The sequence below is a fragment of the Herpailurus yagouaroundi genome, unplaced genomic scaffold (genome assembly GCF_014898765.1).
Source record: "Herpailurus yagouaroundi ecotype Mexico unplaced genomic scaffold, PumYag 100, whole genome shotgun sequence".
NCBI lineage: Eukaryota > Metazoa > Chordata > Mammalia > Carnivora > Felidae > Herpailurus > Herpailurus yagouaroundi.
Genome location: NW_024412391.1, coordinates 17399389 through 17415530, shown reverse-complemented (window position 1 = coordinate 17415530; position 16142 = coordinate 17399389). Strand labels below are relative to the sequence as shown.

General features: G+C 39.3%; 1 protein-coding gene across 2 annotated transcripts in view; it reads right to left on the bottom strand.

Moving 5' to 3' along the window:
* Nucleotides 1–284: 284 nt before the first annotated feature.
* TNPO3 (transportin 3) overlaps nucleotides 285–16142 on the bottom strand; it is an 80251-nt gene continuing 64393 nt past the window's right edge. For both annotated transcript variants that reach the window (XM_040472004.1, XM_040472005.1), the window contains 6 exons: nucleotides 15957–16051; nucleotides 14243–14399; nucleotides 13246–13413; nucleotides 9483–9595; nucleotides 3105–3196; nucleotides 285–1466 (listed from right to left, as the gene is read on the bottom strand). In XM_040472004.1, the coding sequence (XP_040327938.1) occupies nucleotides 3136–3196; nucleotides 9483–9595; nucleotides 13246–13413; nucleotides 14243–14399; nucleotides 15957–16051 (594 nt within the window). In that variant the 3' untranslated portion in view covers nucleotides 285–1466; nucleotides 3105–3135. The remainder of the gene's footprint in view (nucleotides 1467–3104; nucleotides 3197–9482; nucleotides 9596–13245; nucleotides 13414–14242; nucleotides 14400–15956; nucleotides 16052–16142) is intronic.

Genomic DNA, 16142 nt, shown 5'->3' with positions numbered 1-16142 from the left:
TCAGTAGGTTAGGAATTAATCCATCTACTTGGGTGGCCACAGGAGAAAGAATATACGTACCACAAATGTAGCATGAGCTTTAGGGTGAACTAGAAGAATAAAAGATGCAGAATGAGCCACTCCCCTGAAATACGAAGGGTCCGTGGCACGAAAAGCAGGCGCCTGCTGTTTAAACTCCATAGGCAGCTGTCTACCAGGTAATGGCTAAAACTGCTCACTCGTGTCGTCTAGCTGTGTCATTTCAGAGCTCTGAGGCAGTAAAAGGAAGGAAAAACAAACACTGATTAAATTTTAAAAATTTATTTCTTTTCTTTTCTTTTTGTTTGTTTGTTTGTTTTGTTGCTGTTGATTTGTTCTTGAGATGGCTGTAACACCAGACAGAACAGTGCCCTCAAATCTAACACCTGTGCAGGGCTGCAACTCCTTTAAAACATTAAGATCAGCTTTGGGCTTCCCTCTCCCGCCTCACCCCCCAACAAAGTCAAATAATTTCCACATTTTTTAGTAAAATACAGTTAGCCCTGTAAACACTTTCCCTCATATTCCCACCCACCCTCCTTTTTCCCTCTCTCCTGTCTGTGGGTGAAAAATTAAAAAAAAAAAAAAAAAAAAAAAATCTTAAAAAAACCCTAAAACTTAGAATATACATTTATATCCCACTCACCCTAATTTTGGCTGATGACAACCCACTGTGGATTGGAAGTGGATTTAGAGATTGGATAGAGTCAGGGTTGGGATATACATGAATTTTGGCCCTCACAGGTCCTGGTATCACTGATGTGACCATGATATAAAACAAATAGGCTCCTCGTCTGAGCAACTCTAGAGGTGGGAAGAAATGCTGGGAGAGTGCGATAAATTTCTACTCGTTTTCGTTAAAAGAGGAGGGGGAAAGGGCAAGAAGGGAGGGTGGGAGAGAAAGAGGAAAAAACAATAGAAAACCTTAAGAGAGGATCCTGACCCTTTTCTTCCAATTGCAGCGATTTCATCTGAATTCCCATTTTCTCTAAGTAAATGGTTTCTGCTTCATAAAAATTTGTACTTTTATTTTATTGTATGTGCACATGCATGTTAGCATGTGTGTGTAGGTACGTGTGTGTATGTGTGCATGTCACTGCTGCCAAGTGAACGTTTCAGTTCTGGTTTCAGTTTAGTTTTCCTTTTTTTTTGTTTCCTTTTTTATTTCTTTAAAATTACTTTTCCTTTTGAAACAAGTTCACCAGGAAACCAGCTCCCCTCCCACCACACCGGACAGGCCACAGCCATCTTTTTTTAAACCGCGCTGATTTTCCCTCACACCCCCAAACAGGAACTCCTCAGGATGGCCTCTGAAGGCTGGAGTCTCTCCCTGTCTGGCGGGACGCCCTGGTGGCGGTGAAGGCCCCTCTGCCACAATGGAGGTTTCTGATTGTGGGACACAGTCTGGTTTTTGTTTTCTTCCTGTCTTCTAATTAAAAAAGACATTCCTGACAAAGAGAGGAAACAGTCAATAATTGTGGTCCAGGACATAGTAAGCTTCTTATAAAGTCAAGGCAGACGTTTCTCTACTTGGTCAGGTACCTCATTCTACCCTCTGCAACAAGGACTCAGTTTAAAAAAAAAAAAAAAAAGAAGAAGTTGGATTTTTTACTGGTGATTTCAAGACAGCTTCTGCTTTAACGATACAGTCTGCAGCCCTTTTCTGATTCTGAGTGTGCTGTGGAAACTAGGGAACGTATGTTGGGGGTAGAGCGAACCAACAGGTCCAGGCTGCCCACCCCAAACCAACCACAAAATATCGATTTCAGTCTGTTTATATACTGGGGTTTCATGCAAGAGTTTAGCCTGAAGGAAGACTCTGCCTGCTCACAAAATTTTAAAAACCACTGATTTAGTCTGTATGAAAAGGTACTCTGTAAAAGTATTAAGTACCATGGTTAAAAGTGAGGACTCTGGCACCACAATGTCCACACCTGTATCGTAGCTCTATAAATTACTGACTGTGACAATCACGCAAATCGTTTAACACTTGGAACCTCTATTCCCCTGTAAAACGGGAATAAAAACGGTCACTAACTCACAGAACCGCCTGAGGATTATCTTATAAAGCACTGGAAACAGTATCTGACACACAGTAAAGGCACCATAAACGTTAGCTATCAACATTCATAGCTGTCCACTAAGAAGCCTGAGTGTATCAATGTTAGCTATTCCTGACACTGCAAAACTTGAAGATCCCAAATGATATCACTACTTATTAAAGAACCAAAGTTTAGAAATAATTTCTGGTGTGGTTAGGCACTGCTGAAGAGTCCCTTAATCTACTGGTGCATTTAATAACAGAAACCGCCAGGGAGGTGCTGCACATTCGTTGAGAATTGCCTCCTGGGAGAATAAATTCTGCCTAAGACATCAAAGGTGGGGCTTAAGAGGAGAGCTGCCTTTCTTCTCTCAGTGAAGAAACTGGCACCCAAATCCCACTACCCAGTCCTTTCTGTCCTCAGTTAAGCTTCTTGCTTTACCTCAGAACGAGTGTTAGGAAGCACACGGAGAAAAACTGATGATCAAGAGCTAGACAAAGAGGCTTTCCTACACCTTCCCTATACCTCTGGCCTTGGTCATTTCAGCATTCGGACGATAAAAGTGATAAAAACCTGGCATTTCAGCATCTAGACTATAAAAGTGGTAAGAATAAGTATCTTTGCTCATTGATCTAGAAGGTAAATTTTAGGGAAATGGTGTCATGTAATCACAGTCAACTTTAGGTCAGCACTGTTTTCACCAAGGTAGCCAGGTTAAAAAATACTTATTCGTTTAATATACACATTTACCACCCTAAAATGTCTGTAAGAAGATTACAGGAAGATTTTTATTTATTTATTTATTTATTTTAGCTCTTCTATAATAACTTTCCTGTGGGGGTGAAGACGGCATGCAAAAGAAGCTGACAATACTGGCTGCCTTAGCCCAAGAAAATCAGGGCCCTGCATTTCCTAGCTGTTCAGCAGTGTTAAACTGTGAAGTCCTTCCCTGACCAGCTATAGTAATAAGTCCCATGATGGGCATTAAAACCTACGTCATCCCCAAGCATTCCTGAAAGCCAGGGAAAAAGCTGAGACACTCACCTGGGTGACAGGCACAGTGCAGGAGTGTGAGCTATCGAAACAACCTGGTGAAGTCTCGCAAGGCCCAGCAAACTTGTTTACATTCCTCAGCACTGGAAAAGAAAAGGCAGGATGGTTCCCTGACTCAGGAGAAAGACACAATATGCTGAAAAACAACCGCAACACTGAAGTACACAGAGAAGGATCTCCGCTCTGCTTGGAGCTCTCTCTACTGTCTCTTGACTGCTTCTGATCTTTCTGTAACTCAAAGGCAAATACTAACTACTGCATATGATAATAATTATATGCTGTATGGTTTCCAAAGAGTATATGGAGAAAAACTGCCAAGGTTTGAATCTTGGGTCCACCACTCTTGGGCGAGTTACCAAGCTGCTTCAGTTGCCGCATCTATTACTGACCTCATAATGTCTGGAGGATTAAATCAGTTCAACACTTGGTTGAAGCCCCTGACATAAACACAAGAAAGCCAGAACTCCCAAGTAAAAAAGCAAGCATATCCACCTCAGGCTGATCATTTTAACTCTACAAGCTGAACTAAAAGACCCTGGTTTCCTCGTTCTCTTCCAAAGGCAGATTTTGTTTACAAAGCCCAGTCCAGCAACTAAGTCTCTATCAGTCATTGATTTTCTAGTTGAACAGGCTGCTCAGGGTTTCCTCCTGTGGGAGGAGAAGGGAGAGGAGATAGGAAAGGCTTAAGACATGTAGAAAGGGAGAAGGAGGAAGCAGGACTTGGTCCTTAGGCAAGCAGTGAGATGGGGTTTGAATAGCCCAATATTCATCTGACCCTGTTTTTTCAAAAGGCCTCTTTTGTCCAAAACGGTCACCAAGAAATCAGTTGACGCTCGCTTCATTCTTTTGTTGTCAGTCTGCATAACCAGTGTTGGTAACTAAACATAAAGCTAAGCTAAAAACAGTGTAAAAGGAAGTACTTCCTAATATGCTCATCCTTCTGCAACCTTCTCTTTGGCTCAGAAAAACTTAGGAACCACAGACTCCCACCTAGGGTTCATCTTCAGAAGAAAAGTGCTCTCTCCTTCTCTTAACAGTTAAACACCCGGGAAGGAATTGCTAACATAATGACTCCACAGAGAAGGTGGAATAAGAACTATCCCCTTAGTGCCTACATCTGGATTTCCCCACCTACTATAAGGTCTGAAATATCATTATGAACCTTGATTTAGACTCCAGGATTCGATTCAACAGAATATTCTAGAAACTTTCTTCCAGTCTCTCTTCATCTTAACAATGTAATGAAAATGATGAAGTCTTCTGGGTTTATTGAAATTCTGCCATTTGTGAATTTAACATGTTTCAATACAACCATTACCTTCCTCAGTCTATTTCCAAATCAATACTGACTACAAAGGAGGTAGTTGGGGCGGCGAGCACATATCACTCACGCTTCCACTGTCACAAAGGAAGATGTGTAACCCAAAAGAAGCCACTGTGAGGCATGCTATTGTAACGAACTATGGTAACAGGAAACAGTTAAACTGTGGGACAGCAATGGGGACTTAAGATTCTTTTGCTATCCTAAAGCCTTATGTGTTTTAAATTCGACCCTTCTCAAACAGACAGCTTGGTTTAATCTGGAAGAGCACGATAACTCCACTCCTTGCCTCTCTTGTGACACAGGAGAAAAAGTGCCGAAACCAAAATGCAAGTACAGAGATCTGTGGTGAGCCAGGGTGAAGGAGGGGTAAGGCCAGCATCTCGAACCAGCTCAGCTCCACTCCTAGTCCTGTGGGCAAGTGCTCTGGTGTCCGGAGCTGCAGCCAAATGTTTAATGTGTCCTTCCTTGGTGATTAAGCCCAAAGAAATGAATTTTTTTAAAAAAGAAAAACGTAAAAGCTACAAGTATTTTGTTTTCTGCCTCAAACCTTCTGGCAATTATTTTCCATTTCATTCATTTAAAATGGCCACTATTTTTCTAGGTTCTATTTTCTGGCTTCCAGTCCCACAATTCCAATCCTTTCACCATACTTCTGAATACTTTTATGGTGACCATTCCTCAAGCCCCATAATCCTAGTAGCGGTTTGTTGAGAAATGCAACCCTTTTCACCCAATGTTCTGGTGCATAACAGAGAGTAAACAGGCTCTAACAACTTGAGCAAGAAGACAGCCCCATACTGGCCTCTAACTCTAGTGTCCATGCTTCCTTTATTCAACATCTCCTGACCTCGAGATCATCATGCAAGTGATAAGAGTCCGAGAATAAACACCAACATAGAGAAATGGGAAATGATGGCAGGATTTCTTCTAGTCATAATTAGTGGTGCTTGGAGACCAAGAATGATTATTGCAGAATGAAAAGCCCCAGCAGAAGCTGACCAACTAAAGATGTTAGGGAATTAATTAATTACCAGTACTATGTGAAAAACAGGCTTGGACTTGCTGAAATGAAACTGAACCAGTTTACCTTCCCTGCTAGAATGGCAAACAAAGCAACATGTTGAGGCAGGAGTTACAGGACCTCAACTTCAAAAGGGAGACTGAGTCATGCATGGAACAGAAGGTTCAAGGGCAACGTGCATACTAGAGAAAGAGAATTACTATGAGGAGGTGAGCAATCTCAAACCTTTTCTCTAGCACCTTAACATTACATCTTCTGTTCATTTCCCACCACTGTCACAGCCTACTATAGGAGGAGCTGCAGAACTTGTTCAGCGATGAGAGATCAAGTAGGCCAAGTTGGTAGTGCATCTTCATTTCCCCAGATCACAGGGCAAAGATCACAGATGTTTTTGTTTGTAACATTGCATTGTTTGGGTTCCTTCTCTGTGCCCCTCAGTTCTCCTTTAATTAGGGAATTCCATGACTTTTCTTTCTCTATCATTCTATTTGTCACAGATTAGCCCAGATAAGGGAATACAGGTTTGGTGGAGACTTATTTTAGAATGTGTGGGTGGTTGCCTTAGAGCTGTCAGGAGACATGCTCCGGCTAGCTTTGTAAGTGCATAATGACATTCCAGCAGGTTCTTTTCCATGGAGAAAGTTAACATTCACTGATCACCTACTACGTGACAAATCTTCAGATTTCCATGTGGTATCTCCTAATAACCCTTGTGAATAAGATAGGTATTACTAACCCTATTTTGCAGATGAATAAGCTGAAGTTCAGTGACAACATTCAAGCCAATAGCCTTGACTGTAAGCCTAGTCCTTTGAGGGTTCTCTCCCCAGACTCCCATTTGCTTTATGGAAATTAGAGCCAGTCTGATCCTGCTCTTCTACTGACCAATACTAGATGGAATACAGCAAAAAATAGCAGAAAGAAGCCACACTCTTTCTCCTGAGACAGCTTGTAGGTGTAATTCTACTTCTACTGTGAAGACTCATAGTGAAAAGAACATAATTTTGTGAAGTTATCCCAGTCAATACACACCTATCTAGAAGAGGGGAAATTCCCTTCTTCTGCCAAAATGTGGCATGAAGGTAGTCACATGCTATGTTTCAGTCATGCATGTCACTTGATCTGTGGCTAAAAGTCAGTTACTTTGGGGACATGACGTTAAGACACTTAGTAAGCTACAAAATAACATCACTCATAGGTTTGGGATTTTAACAAATTAACACAATTACTGGAGAAACTCCGGGAGATGAGAAAGTAAACCATTTTGCAAAGTAAGATTAAGAAATCAAGTCTCAGAAAAGAAAAGTAACCCTTGTACCATCGCCTAACCTTTATTTTCTTCCCCCTTTAAAAACTAGGTCTGGTGTTATTTATAAAAGTATACCACATGCTCCTGAAAAAAAGTAGAGAAAGTTATGAAATAAAAAGTGAAAGGTCTTCCCTCCTCTCCGATCCTGGTCCTAGCTGTGTATCTTTCCAGAAATTTACTATGTGTATGTATAATACATACAATAAAACAGCTTTTAAGTGCAAGTTGAGGGGCACCTGAGTGGCTCAGTCGGTTAAGCATCCAACTTTGGCTCAGGACATGATCTCACGGTTCTTGGGTTTGTGCTAACAGCTCAGAGCCTGGAGTCTGCTTCAGATTCTGTGTTCCCCCCCCATCCCCTGCCTCGACCCCTTCCTGATTCGAAAATAAACAAACATTAAAACAATAACAACAACAACAACAAATAAAAGTCTTTAGGGGCATCTGGCTGGCTCAGTTGGTGGAGCATGTGACTCTTGATCTTGGGGTTGTGAGTTTGAGCCCTACACTGAGTGTAGAGATTACTTGAAAATACATACATACCATACATGAAAATTAAATTAAAAAAAATAAAGTACAAGTTTGTTCATTTATAGAAGCATCAAAAAGACTATAATACTTAAACTATAAAATGTTACTGAAAGAAATTAAAGACACCAATAAATGTAAAGACATCTCATGTTCATGGACTGGAACACTTAAATTGTTAAGATGTCAATACTACTCCAAGCAATCTATAGATCTGATGCAATCCCTATCAAAACTTCTAATGACATTTTTTTGTGAAAATAATCTACCCTAAAATTCACATGGAATCTCAAAAGACCCTGAATAGCCAAGATAATCTTGGACAAAGAACAAAGTTGGAGGTCTTACACTTCCCAATTTCAAAATTATTAGAAAGCCATAGTAATCAAAACAGTATGGTACTGACATAAAGACAAAGAGATCAATGGAATAGAGGAGAGGGCCCAAAATAAATCCCTTGCATATATGCTCAAATGATTTTCTTTCTTTTTTTTTTTTAATTTTTTAATGTTTATTTTTGAGAGCGAGCGAGCACAAGCGGGGGAGGGGCAGAAAAGAGAGGGAGACACAGAAAGAATCTAAAGCAGGCTCCAGCCTCTGAGCTGTGAGCTCATGACCTGAGCTGAAGTCAGATGCTTAACTGACTGAGCCACCAGGCGCCCCTCAAATGATTTTCAATAAGGGTACCAAAGACCATCCAGTGAGGAAAAGGACAGTGTTGAGAATTCTTCTCAATCCAAAAGAACTGAAAGCAGGATCTTGAAGAGATATTTGTACACTTATGTTCATAGCAGCATTACTTACAATAGCCAAGAGGTAGAAGCAGTCCGAATGTCCATCAACAGATGAGTGAATAAATAAAATGTAGTATATACATAAAATGGAATGTTTTTCAGCCTTAAAAAGGAAGGAAATTCTGACAAATGCTACAACACGGATGAACCTTGAGAACGTTATGCTAAGTGAGTCACAAAAGGACAAATACCATATGATTTCACTTGTATGAAATATCTAGAGTAGTCAAATCATAGAAACATAAAGTAGAATAATGGTTGCTGGGGACTAGGGGACAGGAAGAGAGGGAGCTGTTTAATGGTTATAGTTTCAGCCTTATAAGATGAAAAAAAATTCTGGAATTGCACAACAATGTGAATGTATGTAACACTATGAACAGCACACTTAAGAATGGTTGAATGGTTGAAACGGTAAATTCTATGGTATTTTATGACAATTAAAATTTTTTTAAATTGTCGTACAAGTTGGGTTATATGATACTGTTATTTTTTTCCCTGTATCATACACTTTGTATATCATCACATGCATATTCTTGCATCTTTTTTTAGTGCCAATTTAGTTACATTCTATTAATTATTCTCTCTTGATGGGCAATTAGAATATTTCCAGTGTTTTCACTATCACCAAACCTTACTGTAACACACATTATCAGACCTATAAATCATTCCACCACTGTGTGAATATAAGTCAATACCTAAAGGAGTGTCTGGGTGGCTCAGTTTGTTAAGCAATCTCACTCTTGATTTTAGCTCAGGTCATGAGCTCACGGTTCGTGAGATGGAGCCCCACGTCAGGCTCTGTGCTGACAGTGCGGAGCCTGCTTGGGATTCTCTCTCTGCCCCTCCCTGGCTCACGTACATGTGCACGCTCCCTATCTCAAAATATTAGAATTTCAATATCTTTAGGCGTGGTGAAAATTTTCCAATTCACTGCAGCTTACATCATCTATGTTTCACAACTAATGCTTCACCTATTCACATCTGCATTCCTGACACCTGAATATGGATGAGAACAGAGAAGGACTTCAGAAAGATAAAGACAGATCTTATGAAGGGCAGTGGGCTGCTCAATGCACTTTTCTTTTGGAAGAAATAATGCTTCCACTTACCCATTAAGATCTGATACCAGTTAATACATTTGTACAGTAAAACTGATGCACACCTATACAGCATGATGATATTTCCCCCCCAGACTGGTTTCTTTCTAATGCCAATTTGTGCAATTCAATGTAAACAGACAGTAAATTGTGAGTTTACAAAGGCACACAAGAAATATACTCTTAGGTAAATTTGGTATAAGAAACAAAGATGTATTTTTTCCTGCACACCTCAGCTTCTGTTTATATTCCTTAAAAAGACAAAAAAATGAACCCCAAAACCCCACATCACTCACCTAGTGACTTGTTTGTGGAAATCTGTAAGTTGTTTGTGTGTCACTGTGACGGCTCCCACGGTTGTCTCCTTTGGCAAACCTTTCAAGGAATTCTCTAACCATCGACAAAAAGTCTGTGCAGAGAAGAGGGTAAGAGTTATAAGAGGAGACAGGACTTACTCAACTGGACCCTACAAGTAATAACAAAGACTCACAGGTTTTTCTTAGCAGCATTAGTTCTTCCAGACTTGGAAGCAAGTAAAGGAATTAACAAAGCAGTACTATCTTTAGGCCTTTCAACCCTCTGGGGTTTGGAACAGTCTGCAAAGGAAGGCAAACCTAGACTTCCATTCAAAGAAGTAGTAGCAGGCATCATTTCAGAAAGAGCCCTTCTACTTTGGAAGTGAAGTCTTTTCTGATGATGCTACTGTTCTATTCCTATCATTAAACTTCTGCCAGAAGTTTAATGGTAAACTTTTTAATTTCAAAAAAATTAAACAGCTGCCAGAAAACTCTTTGGTGAAAAGGTCAAAGGCAAAAGTTCAGTACCACAAAAAGCAAGGGCAAAAAGTACAGTAAGTAAATATGTCAAAATTATATATACATAATATAATATGAATCCAGAACCCTAAGGATTTTAAGGTCATCTCTCTTAGGAGAATAGTAATTTCCAGTCACTTCTTTATGATACCTACCTGTACTCTGAGTCAGAAAATTTTGTTGCTCACTCTGGTTGCTATTTAAAAGAATATTATTTACTATCTGAGCATAACCTGATAGTAACCTGTCTGCCCCTATTCCCTTTACTTCCTTCCTCTTCAAACTAATAATCAAAATTCTGGAGACTTCCTCTGGGTTCTTATTTTCAATGAACTGTTTTTCTTTGAGTCCACTCTAATTTTTCATGCCTTTCTTAAATAGGATGTATACTTTGGTCAGTTTTCAGCAGTAAGATAACCTTTTTTATAACTGAACTTTTACATTATATATTCCCCCAATATGTTGACTTATAACAAACCAGAGCAAAAGTAAATATTCCATTATAAATGCTTAAGAAGTATCGCTCTCCAAATGCTGCCCCCAAGAAAGACAACACTCTACTAAAGATAAAAACACACAGGGAAAAGAGATACAGGAAGAACGCTTAATTGATAGTTTTGGCATCCAAAAATAGCCTGTGAGTTAACTACAGTACACCCCCAAACAAGAACAATAAGAAACAGAGCACCTGGGTCCATTAAGCGTCCGATTGCGGCTCAGGTCATGATCTTGAAGTTCGTGAGTTCGAGCTCCACGTCAGGCTCTGTGCTGACAGCTCAGAGCCTGGAGCCTGCTTCAAATTCTGTCTCCCCTCCACCCCCCTCTGCCCCTCCCCAGCTTGCACTCTCTCTCTCACTCAAAAATAAATAAACATTAAAAAAAAAGAACAGTAAGAAACTAAACTAAAAAGCAAAAACTAGCTAGCACACAATGGGTTTCAGCATCATCTGAAAAATTTGGTTGGAAACAACGAATAAATTTGCCAGATGGGTATCCAACAAAGAAAAGGAAGAACAGAGTTAAGAGTTTAAATAGTTTATTCAAGTCACACAACAAAGATGATATGCCATCTTCTACTGAAGAATTTGTGTGAATTTTGGAAATGGTATGACTATGAAAGTGCTCAAGAATGCAAATTTTCGGGTGCTTAGGTGGCTCAGTCAGTTGAGCATCTGACTTGATATTGGTTCAGGTGGTAATCTTGCAGCTGTGAGATGGAACTCCATGCTGGGCTCTGCTGAGCATGCGGCCTGCTTGAAACTCTTTCCCCTCCCCACCACTCGTTCTCTCTCTCTCAAAAATAAATAAACTTAAAAAGAAAAAGAATGTAAATTTTCTTTGGGTTTACATCATTAGAATTTTAATCAGCTGTTGGGGTACAGACAACCCAAATTTATGTAAGAGTTCCTTTACAAAAACTCCGTTTCAGGTTGATATTTATATAAAACAATCACTTTAAATTTCTTGACACACATTCTGTGGGTATCTATACAGTAAACTCTTAAGAGCCTATGGCTATCTGGTTTTTGTTCCTGCTTAACCTTGCTGTTCTAATTTTCTGCTTCTGTTAGCACTTAACCACATGTTTAGAAATCAAGAATGTTTTTATAAAGTTAAATTGACAAAACAAGTTTTGTTAGTTGGGAACCAAGTATATTTGTAAAAAAGTGAAAAGAGCATGCAAATTTTTTTTCTCATGTCAATGACTTCTGGAATTAAACTTGTTGGTCTTGAGGGGCCCACTGAGTACTTTCTTTAGAAAAATACAAAAATATTGCTGTATAAGATTGAAACAGAACATACTGAACAACCAGCAACAGGCACTGTAGACACTATTTTATTCCTGAAGCAAGTTCCCATGGAAGAACTGCAGAGGTATCTGATGGAACCAAAGTCACATAGAAGTCTCAAGAGTTTGATATATAGGAATTAAAGTTCAAGTGGCTATTTCTGAAGTATAAATATAAAGAAAATGTTAAAAATTTATTAAGCATCTGCCCTATATATGACTGTCTTTTGTTTGATTGAGCCAAAGATCAAGTAAAGCAAATGCTAAGGCAATATACATTAATCACTGAACTTTGGAGATGAACACATAAATTGAAGGCAGAACTTTCAGCTCAGTGATAGAGATTTTTTTAAGTTAAAATAATGTTTTTAGTGTTTACTTTTGAAAGAGAGAATGCGAGTGGGGGAGGGGCAGAGAGAGGGAGGGAGACACAGAATCTGAAGCAGGTTCCAGGCTCTGAGCTGTCAGCACAGAGCCCAATGTGGGGGCTCAAACTCATGAATTGCAATATCATGACCTGAGCCGAAGTTGGACCATTAACCAACTGAGCCACCCAGGCGCCCTTCAGTGACATGAGATTCTAACAATAAAAGTATACTTTGTTTTGTGAAATTGCTGAAATTGAGGCTAACAACTGCCATCAATGATACAAAGCAGGAGACAACGTTGAGATGTACACAGACTTAAAGGTTACAATAAACTTGTATATCTGGAATTTTCTGTGGTTCTGGAAGACAGCTAGCTCACTTTAACTAGAACCAACTATGCACTTTTCTGAACTGCTTTTATATTAATATTAAAGATTACACATTCTAGTGTACAGGCTATATATATACTTTACCACTATGCTCAAAACTTTCATGCAGTACACATAACCCCGATTTATGATCATGTGGCCCATACTGAAATTACTTGGACATTACTGGATAGCCTAAAAAAACGTTCCATGCTCAGGTGATAAATGAGCTGGTGCAAGAACTGAAACAAGATGCAAATTAATCCAAAGAAGAAACAAATCCAAGTGTACATTGTGAGCTAATTTTATATTTCTATATCCCCAAAAGCTTTCGCTAGATTTACCAAGGAAACTCATACAGTGCTATCTAAGGAGCTTGAAGTGAATTAACACTTCTCGAATAACCTAGAACACTGTATAACTGATATATGGGCATCTCACAAGTGAACAAATTTCTCAGTGGTCAGCCACATAGCTGAATTCAAAGCTTAGTATTCACTTCAGGGAATATAAACCCTATGATAGTGACACAAACATACTTTCAAAAACCTAATAATGAACTATTGGCCTTCCATAGGCCCCTTCATCTAATAAACTTAGTAATATGCCTAGGTTAAGCTCCATGGATATATAACAGGGCTGGTTTCAAAGTTATAGTCAGCCTCCCGAAACCAAAGTTTAGAACTGTGAGAATGGGTTCTTCATGAAAACAAGCTTACCGGTCTGTCAACCTGCATGATCTCCCAGAGCACTTCAGCCACATCCGGTAGGGTATAGGGAGGGAGACAAAAGCAGCATGTGTGGAGCAGCTGGCTAACAAGTTGCTGTCCAAGCTGGTTCATCACCTGTCCAATCAGTTCTTTCCGTAATTCAAAGTCTTCTTCGTGCTATAAGGAAGTAAGAGCAAAAGATATGTTCTAATTTCAACTTTCCACCTAGTAACTCCTCTTTCCTGGAGAAGAAAGTGTATACTTAATAGCTGGATTCAAAAACTTATTTTCTTCCTTCCTATAGTCTTTGAATATATATATTTCTAGTATCTCAGAAAAAAATAACTTTTTATAAACTGCTTTTCATTTCTAGTTTCTTAAATAAGTAGCCCATTCAAATAGTGGCTATTTCTCCACTGCTGTTACCTTCAATTCTATTCCACATTTACCCAAATCTAACTTTGAAAATTTTGTGAACCATTTTACTACTCCAGCCACAGGTCTCTTAATTGTCTAACATACTTAGAACTATCCTGACTTTCTCTGATTATGATTTATGCTTAAGACTATCTTCCCCTCTCCAATCCATCCAAATTCTACCTATATCTAATGGCCCCACTGAGGTCCCTCTTTGTCCAGAAATTAACCCACTTCCCAACCTACTTCTGACCAAAAAGATTTCCCTCCTCTGATCTCATAGCAATCATGACTTTTATCACTCATTTGGCAATCAAATACTACCTTCCTATTATTATTTAAATGTTTATATCTATTTATCTTTTCAACTAAACACTGAATGACATGGGAGGAGAAATACTTTTATACTGCTTTATACAGCTTACAGCACTTAGTAGAGGCTATAAATAGTTGATGTTTTGGTTAGTGAATGGTATGTACAAATCAAATACAGATCAAAAAGGAGAATCTGGAAATTCTCTAAGAAATAAGGAAGAGCTACGAAAAGATGATGAGCTGCAAAGTAGAAAGGTACAATGTTTATACTTACATCATTGGCAACCCCTGTATGGATGAGGTCTCGTAGGAACCTCATGACACTACAATTGGCATCCCGGTGGTCCAGGGTAGTAGAGGCAATGGCCCACTGCAAGATAGGGATGACCACTTGGCTCCTCAGCAAGGTAACAGGACTACGCTGAATAAACCTGGGTTGGAAAGACAGGCTAGGTATAAATGACAGGATTAGACTCTAAAAGCAGCCAGACTAAATGGCAAAATTATAGATAGAGACAGTAAAAAAGGTCAGTGGTTGCTAGGGGTACAGGGTGAGGGAGGGCTGAACAGGTGGAGCACCGGGAATGAGGGTATTAAACTATTCCATGTGATATTATAATGGTGGATACATGCCATTATACATTTGTCCAAACCCATACAAGGTAAACCAAGAATGAATCCTAAAGTAAATTATGGACTTTGGGTGATAATGATGTGCCAATACAGGATTCATCAATTCCAACAAACAGACCACACTAGTGGGGATGCTGACAGTGAGGAAGACTGTGGAGGTTGGGGGCGTGGCGGAGAGGTGCAGTGGGTACATAGGAACTCCCTAAACTTTCCACTCAATTTCCCATAAGACTTTTCAGATCCTTTAACATACATGGAGAATCTCCATGAAAAAGATACTATATATTCTAAATTTATTTCACCAGGTAAGCATTTGTGTAAAGAGCATCTCTGGGGATTAGTTTTTCAAGGAAGACACACTGGGAAAACAGAGACTGGAGAGCTCACCCAACAGTTCTCTCATATCAACAACAAAGGTGTTTCTAACTTGTCCAAAAACTAACCAAAAAAGTGTTTGATATTTAATCCTGAGATGAAGGAGTTGATACTACTTTGCATTTATAAATGATAAAACATACATTACTTGTATAATTATATGTAACAATTTATTTTGAATAATTTTTAAATGATTTTATGTTCAGGGTGCCTGGGTGGCTCAGTTGGTTCAGCATCTGACTCTTGATTTCAGCTCAGGTCATGATCTCACAGTTTTGTGAGTTCAAGTCCCAAGTCAGGCTCTGTGCTGACTCTGTGGAGCCTGCTTGGGATTCTCCCTCGGTCTCTCTCAAAGTAAATAAACAAACTCAAAAAAATTAATTAAAAAATGCTTTTATGTTCACTAACTGATTTGTTTTCGATTCTTTTGTCCAGGGACTAAATAAGTAATAATATTCCTTCAGTGTTGGGAATAATATCATCAGTGTTATCGGTAAAAGGAATTTAAGCAATAATGGGGGTGGAAGGCTGGGGGCAGAACTGCAAAGTGAACTTCTAAGGCACCTTAAAATCCTAAAAATTTTTTCACTCTGAGATATGATATCTAAAGGATGCCAAGCTTCCTCAAGGAAAATGTGAAGTGAAGCATGATATCACAGCATCATAAAAAGTTAAAACCACAGGGGATTCTGGAGATTTTCTATTCAAATGTTTTTACAAAGCTGGTTTTATTGTCTTGTGCATGTTCCCTCCTTTGTGACAGAAACCCAGCTGCTTTCTCCTGCTCCCATCCAGCTCCTCTTCCTCACTTACAGGGATATTCCAGCTCACAACTTAACTTTGGGCTATGAATCACTAACCTACCTCTACTCCACTGACCTCATTTTATAGAGAAGCAAACAGTCAAGTGTTACGTGACAAGACGAAGCAGTGATGGGGATGAGCAATAAAAGAAAGGGTTGCTCTTCAGAAGGACTGACCTGGTGGCCAGCCTGAACAGGTCATCCACGGTGTCAGGGTGATTCTGGAGCCCATTCTGTTGTTCTAGCAGCTGAAAGGTGGGGATGCACAGTGCCTAAAAGAGAACAGTGATTTTAGAATAAACATGTGTATATAAATGCAACAGCATTCAGACTTGTTAAATATCACAATATACACAAAAGGAA